The sequence below is a fragment of the Myripristis murdjan genome, chromosome 17 (genome assembly GCF_902150065.1).
Source record: "Myripristis murdjan chromosome 17, fMyrMur1.1, whole genome shotgun sequence".
NCBI classification, from domain to species: Eukaryota; Metazoa; Chordata; class Actinopteri; order Holocentriformes; family Holocentridae; genus Myripristis; species Myripristis murdjan.
The window spans coordinates 22,344,921-22,363,097 of record NC_043996.1 but is presented as its reverse complement, the minus strand read 5'-3'; the positions used below and the strand labels follow the sequence as shown (position 1 = coordinate 22,363,097).

Below are 18,177 nucleotides of genomic sequence, written 5' to 3'. Positions count from 1 at the left end.
TGACAACAAACATTACAAGGAGAGACAGAGAACACTGTGACAAACCCAGACAAATTGACAGACCCAACAATTACAATGCTGGCATGATATTTACAGACATTTTTAAAGCAGTCCACATTGACAGTTGGATACATGGACCACATTTTATAACACAAGAACTGGAAAAACACATCAAAAGAAACATGTCTAAAACAACAAAATGTCTCCAATTTACAGACAAGAACAATACAAGCCATTACATTACATTTTGAACACTAGATAATCAGTTGATACACTCATTTTAAAACTTCTTCCTACCCTTGATCTTGATACTGGCTGTGGTCTTCTGATCTCCACACACACAGCTGTATTCTCCACTGTCTTCTGGCACCACTTCGTTGATCAGGAGTTCATTCACAGAGGCCTTCTGCTTCATCTGGTACTTTTCTCCAGACTGCAGCGCCTGTGTTCCCTTCTTCCACTCCACAGGGACCCCAGGTTTAGAGAGCTCACAGTGCAGGGTGAAACTGCCTCCCTCTTCAGCCTCCTGGCTCTCCAGCTTCTGTTTGAAGGTCACTGGTTGGGCTGAGGAATCATTACTTGGTTAATAAACAATGTCAAACCATCAAAAGTAATAAGTGTCTGCTTAGCAGATAAGGAAATCAGAGAAATAGGCAAATACATTCACAACAGTTAAATAAGTAATTCACAGCGCAATACTTTCAGTGAAAACAAATGTTACAATGATCGACAAAAAATACTGTAACAAACCCAGACAAATCAATAGCATCAACAATGACAGTGCTGACATAATATTCACAGACATTTTCAAGCAGGCCACAGTGATAGTCAAATACAGTGACAACAATCTAGGATATCACAATTGGGGGAAAAAAGCTCTCAACAAAACACATCAAACTGCAAATGCCTCCAATTGACAGACAATTACATTCTGAATAGAAATGAGATCCACTGGCAAATACATTTTCAATCTTCCTCCTACCCTTGATCTTGACACTAGTTGTGGTCTTCTGGTCTCCACACTCACAGCTGTATTCTCCACTGTCTTCTGGCACCACATTGTTGATCAGGAGTTCATTCACAGAGGCCTTCTGCTTCATCTGGTACTTTTCTCCAGACTGCAGCACCTGTGTTCCCTTCTTCCACTCCACAGGGACCTCAGGTTTAGAGAGCTCACAGTGCAGGGTGACACTGCCTCCCTCTTCTGCCTCCTGGCTCGCCAGCTTCTGTTTGAAGGTCACTGGTTGGGCTGAGGAATCATTACTTGGTTAATAACCAATGACCAACCATCAAAAATAAAATTAGCCACTTCACAAATAAAGTATTCAGAAAAATATGCAAATATAAATGTAACAGATCAATAAATAATTCACAATGTGATAATTTCAATGACAACAAATGTCACAATGACAGACAGAAAATACTGCAACAAACCCAGACAAACCAATAGCATCAACAATGACAGTACTGACATAATATTCACAGATATTTTTAAAGCAGTTTATGTTGACAGTCGAATACAATGACTACATTTTCAGACATGACAATTAGAAAAAAGCTCCAAACAAAACACATCAAACAGCAAATGCCTCCAATTGATAGACAATTACATTGTGAACAGAAATTAGATTTACTAACAAATACTTTTTAAATCTTCTTCCTACCCTTGATCTTGACACTAGCTGTGGTCTTCTGGTCTCCGCACACACAGCTGTATTCTCCACTGTCTTCTGGCACAACTTTGTTGATCAGGAGTTCATTCACAGAGGCCTTCTGCTTCATCTGATATTTTTCTCCAGACTGCAGCGCCTGTGTTCCCTTCTTCCATTCCACAGGGATCTCAGGTTTAGAGAGCTCACAGTGCAGGGTGACACTGCCTCCCTCTTCAGCCTCCTGGCTCTCCAGCCTCTGCTTGAAGGTCACCGGTAATGCTGTGCAACCAATGTTTGGTTACTTCTTAATATGATGTGACATCAGTGGTTTGCTCTATACTTCATCTTTAAGTGGCATATATATATTGTGAAGTCGTATACCTAGCATAACTAGCTATAGTTATAGTTATAGTTACTATATTTAGCATGACTATATATGATCTAAAACGAATTGAACTACCTACCTTGACGACTTTTTTATTATTATTATTTTTTGGAAATAATAACTTTCCTGTTTACTATCAACTTACAGCAGAAATGGTTCCAACCATAAATTCATACCATAGACTTTGATAGTTGCACTTGTCTTCTGGTCTCCACACTCGCAGGAATACTCTCCACTATCTTCAAGCTTCAAATCTTTTATTTGAAGCTCAAACGATGTCTCACTCTGTTTCATCTTGTACTTCTCTCCAGCTTTGAGAATTTCAGAGTCTTTCTTCCACTGAACTTGAGCCCCAGGTTTTGATAATTCACAGCAAAGTTTCACACTCTCCCCTTCCTTTTTATCCTGGTTCTGCAGCTTCTCTTTAAAACTGGCAGGCAGGGCTAAAAGAAAATTAACAACGACTTGATTATATTAAATAGAGTGTTGTGTGTTGGCGTTGTGATGAAGGCTGCAAGATGATGAGAGGAAAAGATGATGGATGCTTTGATGTGCACCAGTCTTCCAACATTTGGCTTTGGAACCTGAATATAATTCCAGTAGCTGGGTTAATCAAACAAGATTATCCTTTTAACTAAGGTTTAACTACAACAGTGCATTGAAATTAAAAGAAAACACAACATCTCGGTACAAATTCTACTGCATGAAATCCTTTTGGAAATGCAAAAGGGATTACAAACTTAGAAATCATTTATTGAAGCATGGAGACGTGTTTTGCTTTCACAACAAAACAGAGCATTGAGAAATGGGTCTCCTTGGAGCATTCACACAGTTGCTGATAAATGCTTTTCATAACCAGTTGATTAACAAATGATTCGCTAGCCACTTGAAAAACATGCAATTGCCAAGACAAAAGGCAAACAAGTGAGGTGTATCTTTTCTGGCCTCTGGAAACCACAATGATAGTGCCTGACACCTTGTTCAGATACTGTATAATGCAACAAGACCGACAGCGCTGTCAGACATGACTCGTCATCCTTCTCTGCTGTCACAGATGGAAATCCTGGTAAATGATGTCAAAACATTTCCTGCGGTTTCCCTAGCAAGATTTCCCAACACAACATATCAAAAGTAGGACAGGTGGTGCATGCTTCAAAGCAAGGTCAATGCAAACATCAGCATCACTGATGCAATAATATGATGCTTAAAGTGGAAAAGACAGGATTAACTGACTGATGCCCTGACATGATGTGTATATCTGAACAAGGTCTGTGACAGCTGTCAAATGGTTAGAGGGTGGTAACAACCTTCACCTCGATATCATTGATGGGCCTGGGCTGCAGATGGGTTGATCTTATCACCAGTGCACATGAAGCAGACTGGTAACACAAACTGGTAGCACACAAACGTAGATTCCCCCTCAAAACAAATAATATCATAAGGTTCTCCCACTAAAAGCACTGACTGATCTGGGAGAAACAAACAGACTGCAAGAACCGTAATGAAGACAAACAACACCAAGGCCTAAAACTATACACCATCTACTGATCTGCTGCTAATAGTAGGAGGTGGTGCCATGAGCAGACCCAAACAGTAGCAAAATCAACACCAATATAATAATAATAATAATAATAAAAATAATAATAAAAACCGCAATGTAATGTTGAAGGAGAAATCATGCAGACAGAGTGGGAGAGGAATTCAAAGACTTCAGACAAACTGTAAGCTATCTGTATGTAGCATCTTATTGTTTGTCTCTGATCTCTAAATTGTCTCTGAATCATTTTTCAAATATAATTATTTAATTAGATATGGCCGATATTGAGAGCCCATGATGAACATAATTACTACATTTTCTTGCAAACAAGAAGAAAAGCTTAGAATGGCAGAAGATGTATTATTGCTTAGTAGCCGCAAAAAACAGTAAGGCACATGAAGGGCAAAATAAAACAGCGATAGGCTTCTGTACCACAGAAAGAGTAAACAGCAGGTTTAGCACTCTTCCTCAGTTTCCTTATTGTTTTCTGCCTTCTAACAAATTAATACATTTTCACCTTTTGTACTGGAGTGGCTTCCAAGGCTTTCATCTTGTTTGTTAAGGGTATTTTGGAAGTCCTTATTTTTTCCCCACTGTTCCCTAGTAATATAAAATTCACGCACACTGAATTTATAATGATTAACGCTGTGAAACAAGTTCTAATAAAGTTCTTACCTTTGACAGTCACTTTTGCCATGCTCTTAGCAGTACCCACATCACATGTGTAGAGGTCACTGTCTTTGTCCTCCAGGTGTTTGATGGTGAGAGTAGAGACCCCGTCCTTCTGGGACATCTCGTATCGGCCTCCAGCCTTGAGCTCTGTGCTACCTTTAAACCACAATACCTTGGATGGGGTTTGTGCAGTCTCACATTGCAGAGTCACAGAGCCCTTCTCCTCTGCTTGGCTGTCCTTTAGCTCTCGGGTGAATTTATGGACTGGCTCTGTGGAAAATCAAACAACTTTGTTACACTTTTAAACACTATGAAATTAAAAATTAGGTAACCCATGAACTGAATCTAAAGACTTATTTACACATATGTTGATTATATTTTTATATCAAAATCTCTCCACATTAGTTGTTGCTATATGCATGTCCCCTAAAGTGTTCTTATGCAATCAAAGATCAACACTGGCCAAAGATTAAAGCAGATAAACTAAGAGAGGTCAACTCATTCTTACCTTTGATCTCCAGCTTGGCCTTGGTGGTTGCTCCTCCAACAACTTCACAACTGTACTCTCCAGAGTCCTGAGCAGAGACGTTACGAATGGTCAGCTTCATGACCTTTCCGTCTTGGCTGAGATCATACTTCTGGCTCTTCTTGATGGACTTGCTCTCCTTGGCCCACTTCACAGTGGAGCTAACCTGTGTTACCTCACAGATGAACACTGCATCTTCCCCTGGATGAGCACTAACGTTCTGTAGTCCCTTTGATACAGATGAAGCTTTGCCTGCATAAAAATGTGTTTTACCTTCATCAGTGTTCACTTTCATCATTTGAACACTTTAATGTTTAGGTCTCTTAAAGGAACAATTAGCTTACCTTCAACTGCTAATGTTGTTTTGGAGCTCAGGTCTTTAATGTTGAAGACCACCTCTCCAGCATCATCAGGTGTGACATCCTTTACTGTCAGAGTGTACTTGCGTCCTTTACTTGTGATCTTGAAACGACCTCCATTTGTAATGGTTTGGCCATTAAGAGTCCAGGAACACTCATCTGTGCTTTCCCGAGATAAGATGCACTCGAAACTACATGTCTCTCCCTCATTCACCTCAGCTGACTTCAGCCATTTGGTAATGCCGATGCCAATTTCTAAATCCAGGGTCAAGAGCAATAACGTGCATTGTAATATATTATGAACTTAGATTGAGATAGACAGCGTATCAAATAGATCAAATAAAATCAAGTTATAAATAGTTTGGGCTTTCAGCCAGAACCTCATATTATATGTTAACATAACCAAAACAAATATGGATACTACCAGTATATTAACAATACTAACCTCTTACAGTGACCTTTGACTTTGAAACCTCAGTTCCAAGATCACAGCTGTACTCTCCAGCATCTTCCATAGTGACATCCTTGATGATCAATCCCAAGGACTTGCCGGTGTGAAGGAGCTCATACTTTGGTCCAGCCTTCAGGACTTTACCTTCTTTCTTCCATGTGGGGGAAACCCTAGGCTTGGAGGCCTCGCATGTCAGCGTTATCATGCCTTTTTCCTCTCCCACCACATCATCTAGAGACTTGAGAAATACCGCTCGCTTCTCTGGAGGGTAAAAGAAAAAGTTTTGCGTGATTGAGGAATAAATTACCTTCTCAATTTCTCACTCAACTAAATTAAGTCACGATCACAGGTCTTACCTTTAACCTTTAGTGTGACAGACTCTTTGACCTTACGGACTTTAAAGGTGATATTGCCCCCATCCTGCGGTGCCAAGTTCTTCAATGTGAGCTTGTGAACCTTTCCTTCATGAGTGATGGTGTTGACATCATTGGTAAAGAGCACCTTGTCATTCAGCAACCATTGCACTTCTTCATCTGCATAGTTTATCTCACAGGTGAACACAGCATCACTGTCTTCATCAACCTCTATGTCTGTCAAGTGTTTGGTGATCTTAATTTCACGCTCTGGACGGGAGGAACAAGACAATGATTTTAGTTTAATAAGGGCCGACCTCAAAACAAATGTTTGGCATATACTATGAATTAATGTCCAATCCAGAATCATAATCTAACTCGACAAATTATTCACATCACACCTTCAACAGTAAGTGTTCCTTTGGTCTCAGCAGCTCCGGACTGACAGTGGTACTCTCCACTATCCTCTCCAGTCAACTTTTGAATGGTGAGTTGAGCCCGTGAAGAATCCTGCCTAATGCTATATTTGTCTGATGTTGCCAGAGGCACTTGTCCTTTAAACCAGCTAACATCTTTGGGTATAGCAGAGAATTTACAGCTGAGTGTAGCTGAGCCTTTCTCCTTTGCCTTCACATCTTTGATGGGCTCTAAAACCTCAAGAGGACGCTCTAAATGGGGGAAAAACATTACGTGATTAGATTTGACTGAATTACATTAATCATAACCTAGAGCTTTTTTGCCACCAAGTGCTGCATTTACATTCAGTTTGTAACAAAGTCATGTTTTTACCTTTAACTGTGAGTTGGGCAACAGATTTGCTCTTGCCAGCAGTAAACTGCACAGGGCCTGTCATGGATGCTTTGGTCTTTTTGAAGGTGAGGCGGTGCATGGTGCCTTCTTTCTCCATCTCAACATCAGCGCTCTCCTGCACAGCAACTCCATTCAGTGTCCATACAGGAGGTTTCACCAGTTCCATACTGATTTCAACTTCAAACACGGCAGCGAAGGGCTCTGTCACTTCGACTGCACTCAGCTCCCGCACAATGCTGATGGCCTGCTCTAGAGTGGCCATGAAAAAAAGAGAGATTTGGTTTGATAATACAGTCAATAATGTAATTTTAGTATTTAGTAATTTTAGTTATGTTTATGTTAAATTAGAATAATCTAAATATGATCACCAACATTATTATTTCTATAAATTACATTATTTCTAACCAGTAAGATAAACCCCTTATTAGTAATGTCACAGGAATTTATTAATAAGCAAACTTAACACATGTACATAGTGTATCATACCATAGTGAAAGATGTGAATTCTCTGGAAATTCAGCCTTTTTTTTTTTGTCTTTTTTTGTCCAATTTTCTGTCATCATCATTAAGCCATTTGCAATCGTATGTAAGTAAGTAAGAATTACTTCACCTTCAGTGGTGCAAGTGAAATAATCCTTAATGGTTGTTGATTTGTTTGTTACTTAGATAACTAAAAATATGCATTTCTATTTGTATGTTACAAAATCAACAAAACAAACCAGTCAGTACAGGTTTCACATACTTCCCATTACCACATATTTTGCCATGTTCAATAGATGCATAAGCCACAAGACAGACAGGCAGACAGACAGACAAACAGACAGATAGATAGATAGATAGATAGATAGATAGATAGATAGATAGATAGATAGATAGATAGATAGATAGATAGATAGATAGATAGACAGATAGATAGGCTGATACCTCATTGACTAGCAGTCTGATGGCAATTTTTTTCTGTAGACCATTTAAGGACCATTTGAGGTTGTGAATTTATACAATCACACAGATCCTCTGAAATTCACCATATAAATGTAGATAAACCTGACACCATGTCAGCAAAAAAAAACTTTGTCATCTTCCACCTTGTTACCTTCCACAAGCAGTTTACAGGATGTCTTGTCATCGGTGGCATCACAGGTGTACGTGTCTTCGTCCCCTGAGCCCACATCATTGATGGTGAGTTTTCGGTAGACATCTTCACTTTTGATTTCATACTTCTTGCTGGGCTTGATCTCCGTCTTGTTCTTGTACCACTTCACCTTCGCGCTGGCACGGGACACTTGGCACTCAAGATGACCACGATGCTTGTACATCGCTATCTTATCTCTTAGTCTCTTCACAAACTTGACAGGTAGCTCTACAGCAACAATAACACCTTATCAATGCAATAAACCATCACATGCCACAAAGGAACATTAACCACTATTAATGCCAAGGCTTTGCCAAAGCCCTTGCCTTAGTTCTCTATTGTATGCAAGTTCAGAACTAAAAATGCTACAGCCAATGCTACAGCAAGTCACCTTCAACATATTTTTGTAAAAGCTAAAGTAGGTAGCAAGCATGTTATAATAACATACTGCATCAAGTTGGGATTACTATATGACTGTAACGTGACCGTTTTCTTAGCTGTAATTATTTTTGTTGTATACTTTATAAATTGCTGTTTGATTAATACAGCATCAACAGTCACAGAATTGCAGAACACAATGTAATTCAAGTAAAATTACAAAGAAATAATTCAAATGGAAATGTAATAGTTAATATTTAAAAAGTAATAACATTGTGTAAATAGTTAAAAATCGATTCACATTTGAATACATAAGTTGATGCAAGCTATGGTGAAGTGATACAGTGTGCTCTGTAGTGTGTGAGACAAAAGATTTATATACAGGGAGTGAGTGCCTTGACCATTATCTTTACCCATTACAAAGCTGAAATTTTGCATTTCTTGTTCAATTCACTGACGTCATACTTCTGGCATAAATCCTGACCCTACTTTTAATCTCAATCCAACTATTAATACAGAACTGGTTACCATCCAAGCATCAAACACCCCGGAACAGCAAACCTATCCAAGTCCAACCACAGATCAGTAAAACTCTTGCCACTTTTGAAGAAGCACATTATACTTATATACATAAATATACACGCATACATAAGTAAAGAGACCTTTCCTCAACATCACAATCAAAGGGAATATAAATGCACAGGATAGGACAAAACTCCTCAAAATGAGACTTTTTAAAGCCACTTCCATCACCAAATAGGAATCAGCCCATAAAATAAAGTAGAAAGACACTGAACCTCGGCAAGCAAATCCTCTTGATAAGTCATGCATCACACCTTCAACATGGCAAATTTTGAAATAAAAAGACATTTAGGAAAAAACTAACATAGCCCTCCTCACACAGCTCAAGTAGATGATTGCTGGACACCAAAGCAGTTCATAGTCACTCAGTGGAAGAAACATGTTTTGAAAATGTGCCCAGAACATTCACCTGTGAAACAGGTTGTCTTTTTTAGACATGGAACATTGTGTCCCACAATAAGGCTCTAGCACAGAATGATCAGGGCATGAATCATAGACTGTGACTCCAAAATAGGATCCATAAATCATGAAGCCCTCTGGCTTAACAAAACCATTCAACACCAATTTCCACTTTTAGAAGCTACAGTGCTTTTTTAGTCCTTGTGACTGATTTTGTTCAACTAAAAAACGTCACCATTGAGGCTCAGACCCTAATTATTTAGCAAACTTCATAGTAAATTAACAAACACATACTCGTTGAGAAGTGATACGGTATAACTGACAGTATGATCCAAATGAGTTGATTCCTGTCTAAAAGAAGGCACAAACAACAAGCAAACTGTCGCAAAGTCTTACATGAACCCAAATACCAAAACATACTTAACTAATGTTGTGCTCTCTGTGGACACCAATACACAGAGACTTAACAATGTTCCATCAAGAAATGCAGCTATAACAAAACCTCAGGAGAACAATCCTAAACCTCAGCTACTACCAAAAACTGGTAGGAAGACAAAGAAACTCCAAAAAATTTGTCCGCTTTGCCATCAGGTCTCAATGAGGAATAGACACCTAACCAGACACAATGTAAATGCAAGCTGCAACTACATTTTCCTCCTCACCTGACTGAGAAGTTGTCAGAATGTTGTGTCATTAACCATTTTATTAACAAAAAATTCTCTTTGAGTTCAGTCAGACTGGAGATATTTAAATCACCAGTACAGTTAAAAATTCTGTTCTTTTGAAATACAAATGAAGTAGGTTATGGATTATTAGGTTGCATGCAAAGAGAATTCAACTATCGTACAGTTTCAAAGATTTCAGATTTCAGCTTCAAATATCCTACAGTAATAAATCCTAATTAGACCAAATTTTACAAATGACTGATTCTCTTTTGTGCAAAAGCAAGTAAACTTTCTGACTACTTTAGTTGTGACAAATAAGAGATAATCCATTTGCAGCCTGCATTTAAACATTGTGATGATAATTAAGTGAACTATACAATAATATGTGAGTTGTAATTCTATAATACTGTGTTTTCATTACTGTTATGTCAAAAATAAAAACGCCATAACATACACTGATGTATGCACAATGATTCGCACGATGCACTATGTGATACAGGCCATGCTCAATGTGTTGAATTAGCTTACCTTTCACTTTGAGCTTTGCAGTTGAAGAGGCTTTCTCAGCTGTAAATTTAATCTCACCCATATCTTCTGGGGTCACAGACCTAAATATCAGCACATAGTTTCTGCCTATAGGTTCAGATAATAGAGAACAGTGGTTTAGACTTGTGAGAACAGTAAGTTATTATAGATAGACTCATCATTGAAAATTAATTATCAGTGAAACTCCTATAATATAACATGGCTGTATTTGGATCATGCTGATTTCTTAGTTTTGTGTGGCCTCACCCTCTTGCCTCATTTTGATGTTGTCACCGACTTTGAGTTTGGCACTTCCTCTATACCACTGGCAGTCCACCTCATCGTGTGAGATTTCGCAGACAAATGAAGCGCTTTCTTTTTCCATCACCTCCACATCCACCAGCTTCTTAACAATCTTAATATCTCTGGCTGTAAGAAAGATATTCTTAAGCCTCCTTTATGGCATTTCCATCATGAATACAATATGTGAAATATATCTATAATAATAATAATAACAAAAATAATAGCAATAACAACAATAACAACAACAACAACAACAACAACAACAACAATAATAATAATAATAATAAAAATGTATTGTGCACCAAAATTACTGGCACCTGACAGAATGTTTCCTGCATTGCACAAACAATAATTTAGAGTTACCGTGAACAGTGAGCTTAGCTGAAGTGTTATCATCAGAAGTGCGGCAGATGTAAGTGCCTTGATCTTCAGGGGCACATTTCTGGATGACTAAAGTGCGTTTTCGGCCAAGGGAATGAATGCTGAAGTTCTTCCCTGGTTTCAACTCCATGTCACCCTGTGGAGTAACTGTCTTTCAGAGGTGGCATATGTGCTGCATGCCTTTTTCTGCACACATTGAAGTGGCTATCGTTCTCTGTCAATCTGTAGAATCATATATTCAGACACGATAATTTCTTACCTTGAACCACTTAACGTCCGCATTGCTTCTGGACACTTCACATTCAAAAGTGACCTTTTCCTTCTCAGGGACACTGATATCCATCATGGGATTTGAAATCATAGCAGGAGGTTCTGCAAAAGTCACACACCTTGGTCTGAAAATGTTTCAACCACTCAAACTACAAGAATCCTGTAACTAGAAAATTCAGTCACTGATAGTTGCCAAATGAAAAGCATACCTGTGACAATTAGTTTGCCGGAAGTACGGACACCCTCAGCTTGGAAGGCAATTGTTCCCGCATCCTCCATCTTGAGTTGAGACAGAGTAAGAGCATGCTTCTTTCCAAGAGCTGTGATACGGCAGTTTGGCCCTGTCTTTATCTTAGTTCCATTCCTGGTCCAGGAGCCTTCGACATCAGCCTGGTTGAGTTCTACCTCAAGAGTCACAGTTTCTGTTTCTTGAGCCTTGGTCTCTGTTAAGCCCTTCACTAACTGGATCTTTCTCACTGAAGGGAGAAGGAAATGTTGGAGTTTGTCAGTGAGCATGCATGGTTAAATAAAAGTCATCCTGGCCCCAAAAATCAAGCTGTAGATTCATATAATTTCACATTACTGGAGAATGAAATGCTCTTTCTAGGGCTGAGTTTTGTGCTTGAATATTGTGCACTTGTAATAAAAACTTGCAAACAGCCTTACTCTCCACAGTGAGCTTGGCCTCGGTCTTGTCATCTAAAGTTTCACAGGAGTAGAAGCCACGGTCAGCATGGGTCACACTCTTGAAAACCAGAGTCTGCTTGGTTCCATCTACCCGAATCTCCATGTTTCCTGTGGGCTGAAGCACTACACTGTTTTTCATCCACTTGACATCAGCTGATGGCTTACTGAGCTCCACCTCCAACTTCACTTCCACCTGTTCCTCCACTGTCAGGTTTTCCAGCTTCTTCTTAAATGTCACGGGTATCTCTGATGGGGGCACAAAGAATGATAAGGAGAATGAAAAAAATCCAAAAGCTATTAACAGAAACACTTTTTTACAGTTAAATCATGTACTTACGTTGCACTTGCAGAGTAGCTTTGCAGCCTTTGCCTTCTGCGTCAACGCTGATCTCCCCAGCATCCTCCTGGGTGACAGAGGTGATGGTGAGTGAGTGGCTGTTGCCACCATGCTCAATCTTATACTTTGGTCCAGCAGTGATGGGCACATTGTTGCGGAACCATTTAACACTGGCATCTGCTGGGGTGACAGAGCATTTAAAAATGGCTTCTTTTCCCTCCACTGCAACCACATTGTTCAGCTTGGCAGTCAGCCTCACTAGTCTGGGTGCTGAAAGGAAAGAATGACATCAAATTAACAATACTGATATAAAAGGTATTGTTCCTGTTTGATTTTGTCATAGATTCCACACATTCCATGTGTAATAAAATATTTGATTACCTTTTGAGGAGACTTTAGCGGAAGTCTTGTCATTTTTACATTCACAGCTATATTCTCCCTCATCCTCCTTTGCCATGTCCGTCACAGTAAGGAACCGCTTAGCACCTTCTGTGCTGATAGAGAATCTTCCACCAGGTTTAATGTCACGACCGTCATGCTGCCAAACAACATCCCCTGAGGCTTGGTTTAGTTCACACATCAGGCTAAGTGTGCCACCCAAGTCTATGGTAACTGGCTTCAAAGGCGCCACAAACTTCAGTGGTACCTCTGAATGAAAACACAGAATGTAGACAAAAATGGAAATTACTCATCTTTAGAGATACATCTATTCAGTTTGTCAATTCTATGAATATTAAATCTTCCTTTTGTAGAAAAATGTACTAACCTTTGACCTGAACTTTAAACTCCAGTTTGTCATCAGCGGTTTGACAGGAGTATGCTCCACTGTCTTTGGCTTCAGAGGATTTAATAATGAGGGTACGAGAAAGGCCATCTATTTTAATTTCATACTTGTTGCCCTCCTTGATCTCCACACCGTCCCTAAACCACTTCACATTAGCACTCTCTGTGGTCACTTCAGTGGTCAAAACGATCCTCTCACTCGCTTCAACAATACATGTATCCTTGACAGATTTCTTCTGGAACTTGGCCGCTGCATCTATAGAGCAGTTAAAAAAAAAAAAAAAAAAAACATTTATGGTGCTCTACATATAGAGTTATTACTGTTAGCGCTAAAATTTCAATGAAATTTTACCTGTCACCTGGAGCTTGAACACCAGCTTCTCTGTTCCAGCCTCACAGGTATATTCTCCAGCATCCTTCTTCTCCATCTTCTCTATCACCAGCTGACGACTCTTGCCCTTGGACTCCATGTGCACAGTCTTGCTGGAAGTCAGCAGCTTGCCGTCCTTGTACCACTTCACCTCCGTCTTGGAATCGGAAACCTCGCAGCTCAAAGTGGCTTTCTGGGAGAGAGTAGCTTTCACCTCCTTCTGGACTGACTCCTTGTTGGAAAAGGCAGCTGGGGCTTCTAACGAAAAAAAATGACATATTTGTGTCATCAGAATAACATTAATCAAAAAATATTTTCTAATTCAAAAGCACTACATGTAGGTTTTTGTGTAGGATTGTGTAGGACAGTTCCTGAATTCCCAGTACCGGGCGTCAGGTTCTGTCGATGGTCTTGGTCTCATGGTTTCACACTAACTCTGAACCTCGGTCGGAGCGTGTGTTCCTCAGGTTAGGTTATTTTCCACTGCTGTTTAAATTGTTAATACTTCTGTTTAAATTGTTCATATTTCTATTTTTTTTTTATAATCTTTGTTTATAGTGTTTATATTGCTTACTGCTATTTATCATGTGTATACTGTATATTTCTTCTAAATTTGCACATTGACCTAACTCTATGCACATTTTATACACCCATGCACACGGTTTTTTCTGTTTTTTCTGGGTTTTTTTTGTTGCACATTGCTTTTTGCACACTGGGTCTTATTCTTTTTTTTTTTTAATCTTTTTTTATTTTATTTAATCTGTAATCTCTGGATACTGCTGAAAAACTGCGAATTTCCTGCGGGATGAATAAAGTATCTATCTATCTATCTATCTACCTATCTATCTATAGTTTCTAAATTACTTGTGATATCAACTATTATTTGGTTTTCCATTGTCATGTTTCATTATTTCAATTTCCCACTGTTTTTAGTTTTGTTCCTAATTTTCCAAAGTCCCTATACTGTATCAAATGAATGCAATGAGCAGAAAATTAAAAGTCATATTTCTTTTTGTCATTAGAATGTTGAATCATAACTAGTTTTCTAGCAACATGTTAGGACATTTTACATATAGCATCAGTAAGCCTTTCATCTTTCCAAATAATCTTTAAGACAAACTGCTTATAAAGACAATTATCATATACTGTAAATTAGAGCTTGGAGATATGGCCGAGAAAAAAAAAAAAGAAAAGAAAAAAATCTTCTCTCAAACTTTGCACAATTTATGATTTTAATCTAGACGTTTTTCTTTTTTCAGTAAGTACAACAACTAACAAATGGGAATCTTAGTGGTCAGGATAATGTGATTGGTGATTAGCACATGCATTTCTGGGCATGTAAATTCTGTGTAGATGCAATCCAAACCTTGATTATAAGAGTTTTTGCATCAATTTAAAATATGAACTTGAATTAATTAATTTAGTCTTTAATCTTTAATTTATTCCTCAGCCTTACTGTAAACAAATATAAACAGCTGTATAGCCTTTCAACAGCAAAAGTCAATCCATACCAACAACTGTAAGCGATAAATCAACTAAAACATCAGAGGTAAATAACAAAAAGACACAGGCAGATTCAATAAAGACATAATAAGTAAAAAAAAAAAACAACTTAAATTGATAATGCTCAACAGCAAACAGCACCAAGAAAAAAACTGAATTTGATAGAGCCGGTGAATGAAAGCGAAATTCTGCAGATAGTTGTACTGCATATTTGCATACACTCCATCAGATGTCAGCTAAACCATATTTCTCCCTTACCTGCTACCTGTACTTTAAATGCCAATTTCTCAGCCCCAGCCTCACAGATGTACTCTCCAGCATCCTTCTTCTCCACGCTGTCTATCACCAGCTGACGACTCTTGCCCTTAGACTCAACATGGATTGTCCTGCTGGAAGTCAGCAACTTGCCATCCTTGTACCACTTCACCTCTGTCTTGGCATCAGCCACCTCACAGCTGAGTGTGGCTTTCTGAGAGAGAGTAGCTTTCACCTCCTTCTGGACTGACTCCTTGTTGAAGAAGGTAGACTTGGCTTGAATCTCTGCAGAGGTAGTAACAGTTTAGGAGGTGATGACATTGTAAGCCCTCATTTAGAGACTACTGATTACAGCAGAGAGAGAATTATATCAACCCTTGGGTAGCAAAACAATGCAAAGACAAACCTATACATAGAATATGCTACAGCAGCAAACAGTGCCATGCACTTACATAACATTAATGCCACAAAACATAATAAGTCATGAATATGGATGATACTGGCAACAAAATCTAAAATTCTCAAAAGAAAACTAAACAAAACATCTAAAAAAGCCGAATGTAAAAATTCACATCCTCCCCTAAAACTGTGTTTCAATTTCTTTGTGTTTCACTTCATATCTTCAGTTACTGCCAAGCACAAGACACGAAGACATAGTCTTGAGCAAAATTCGCACATATCACAGTCCTGTGAGACAAATCATTAAATGAGACGTCCTCATACCTGACACCTGAATCTTAAAGACCAGCTTCTCAGTTCCAGCTTCACAGATGTACTCGCCAGCATCCTTCTTCTCCACGCTGTCTATCACCAGCTGACGACTCTTGCCCTTTGACTCAACATGAATTGTCCTGCTGGAGGTCAGCAGCTTGCCATCTTTGTACCACTTCACCTCTGTCTTGGCATCAGCCACCTCACAGCTGAGTGTGGCTTTCTGGGAGAGAGTAGCTTTCACCTCCTTCTGGACTGACTCCTTGTTGAAGAAAGCAGACTTGGCCTGGATTTCTGCAGAGGTAACAATGGGGAAGTGATGGCATTTTAACTCCTCATGGACACTAAAACCATAGCCCTGGCACTGCTTTGGATGCACTGGGCAAAGCTAAATGGATGTAAGGCTTGTTTCTTAGCTGGTTACAAAAAATAAAATTGCATCAATATAAACACTGCTTTCACCTCTTTCTGGACAAACTGTGTTAAAAAGAGCAGATTGCGCATCTGGTGGTAGCAGCAGAGATGCACAATGGAGAACAACAAAGATTCATTCATAGGAAAATACTGCACAAAATCTGGCATACAAGAGCCACAAGACACCAGAGCTGCCTGAGCAAATTCTGACTCTGAAGTACAGCACTGCACAGAAACAATGAAGCTCAAAGAATTCAAATAATATCAGAATATCAGTTAAACAACACAAGAAGTCAAACTCAGAACACAAAAATGCAGCTAAGTTCAATATTCCCAATCAATAACACCACTTCTGATTGAACAGTCAAAGCAGCATGACTATAGACACAACTGGACATTCCACATTGAAGCCTGCAGATGGTGGCAAAGTACCACTTAACCAAAAAAACAAAAAAAACAAACAAAAAAAAAAACATGTAAACAATCTGACATTTTCATTCCAGTGTTAAGTCAATTTCCTTGTCTCCACATAAGAACAAGTCATAAGCATAAGGTGAGAATGTATCTTTCAAAATAAAACTGTTTTTTCCTCATGTGCAATGCTCAATTATTACTGTATGAAACATTATTATCATACAGTTGATTCTTGGAATATATAATAAGCCCTTGTGACTAGATTTTTAAATTATTACACATATGTGTTCCTTCTTGAATATACGCATATGTCTTGAATTGAAATTGTAATTGTGTAAGTCACAAAAAAGTAGGTTTTAATTGAAATGTGTCTTGCCTTTATGATTTACAGACTTTATCCTGGAAATTAAGTGACTGCCAGTCATCCAACAATAATTTGAAAATAAACACAACCCAGTGACTAACCACTGCAGCTATGACTCAGTAAGGTCATTTGGCATTTACTATACATGCTGTATTTTTCGTACCTTCCACCTGTACTTTAAACACCAGCTTCTCAGTCCCAGCCTCACAGATGTACTCTCCAGCATCCTTCTTCTCCACGCTGTCTATCACCAGCTGACGACTCTTGCCCTTTGATTCTGCATGGATTGTCCTGCTGGAAGTCAGCAGCTTGCCATCTTTGTACCACTTCACCTCTGTCTTGGCATCAGCCACCTCACAGCTGAGTGTGGCTTTCTGGGAGAGAGTAGCTTTAACTGCCCTCTGGACTGACTCTTTGTTGAAGAAAGCAGATTTGGCCTGGATTTCTGCAGAGGTAACAATGGGGAAGTGATGGGATTGTAACTCCTCAGGGACACTAAAACCATAGCACAGGCACTGCTTTGGATGCTCTGGACAAAGCTGAACAGAGGCAAAGACATTTTCTTAGCTGCCAACAATAAAATCGCATCCTTTTCATTGCTTTCACCTGTAGGTGGACGTTTTGTTGAAGAAAGCAGACTGGGCACTTGACAATAGTCACATAGGTGCAACAATTCTTTCAGAGGGAAAAACAAAAACACTGCACAGACCTCACAAACAAGGGAGCAACAAGACACCAAGGCTGTCTCAGTAAATCAAATACTATATGAAATTCTGCCTCAGAAGCACAGCAGCACAGAAACAATGAAGCTCAAAGCATTCAAACAATCTAAACCTATCAATTAACAAGCAGCCACGTCAGTATTCTATGGTAATCACTTGCCAACAGTATGCCAAATATCCCATAACTGACAACTGAATTCAGAAAAACCACAGACACAACCAGTAATGCAGCTAATT

At 39.0% G+C, this 18,177-nt stretch overlaps 1 protein-coding gene across 1 annotated transcript in view; it reads right to left on the bottom strand.

Moving 5' to 3' along the window:
* Positions 1-18,177, bottom strand: part of obscnb (obscurin, cytoskeletal calmodulin and titin-interacting RhoGEF b) — a 67,734-nt gene that overhangs the window by 38,128 nt on the left and 11,429 nt on the right. The window contains 22 exon segments of the mRNA XM_030074514.1: positions 298-564; positions 1,665-1,931; positions 4,250-4,516; positions 4,755-5,024; positions 5,117-5,386; positions 5,577-5,843; positions 5,939-6,205; positions 6,337-6,603; positions 6,725-6,994; positions 7,839-8,105; positions 10,430-10,534; positions 10,694-10,855; positions 11,093-11,246; positions 11,370-11,482; positions 11,590-11,856; positions 12,047-12,313; positions 12,405-12,674; positions 12,786-13,052; positions 13,171-13,443; positions 13,540-13,815; positions 16,039-16,320; positions 17,382-17,663. Of these exon segments, the coding sequence (XP_029930374.1) occupies positions 298-564; positions 1,665-1,931; positions 4,250-4,516; positions 4,755-5,024; positions 5,117-5,386; positions 5,577-5,843; positions 5,939-6,205; positions 6,337-6,603; positions 6,725-6,994; positions 7,839-8,105; positions 10,430-10,534; positions 10,694-10,855; positions 11,093-11,246; positions 11,370-11,482; positions 11,590-11,856; positions 12,047-12,313; positions 12,405-12,674; positions 12,786-13,052; positions 13,171-13,443; positions 13,540-13,815; positions 16,039-16,320; positions 17,382-17,663 (5,397 nt within the window).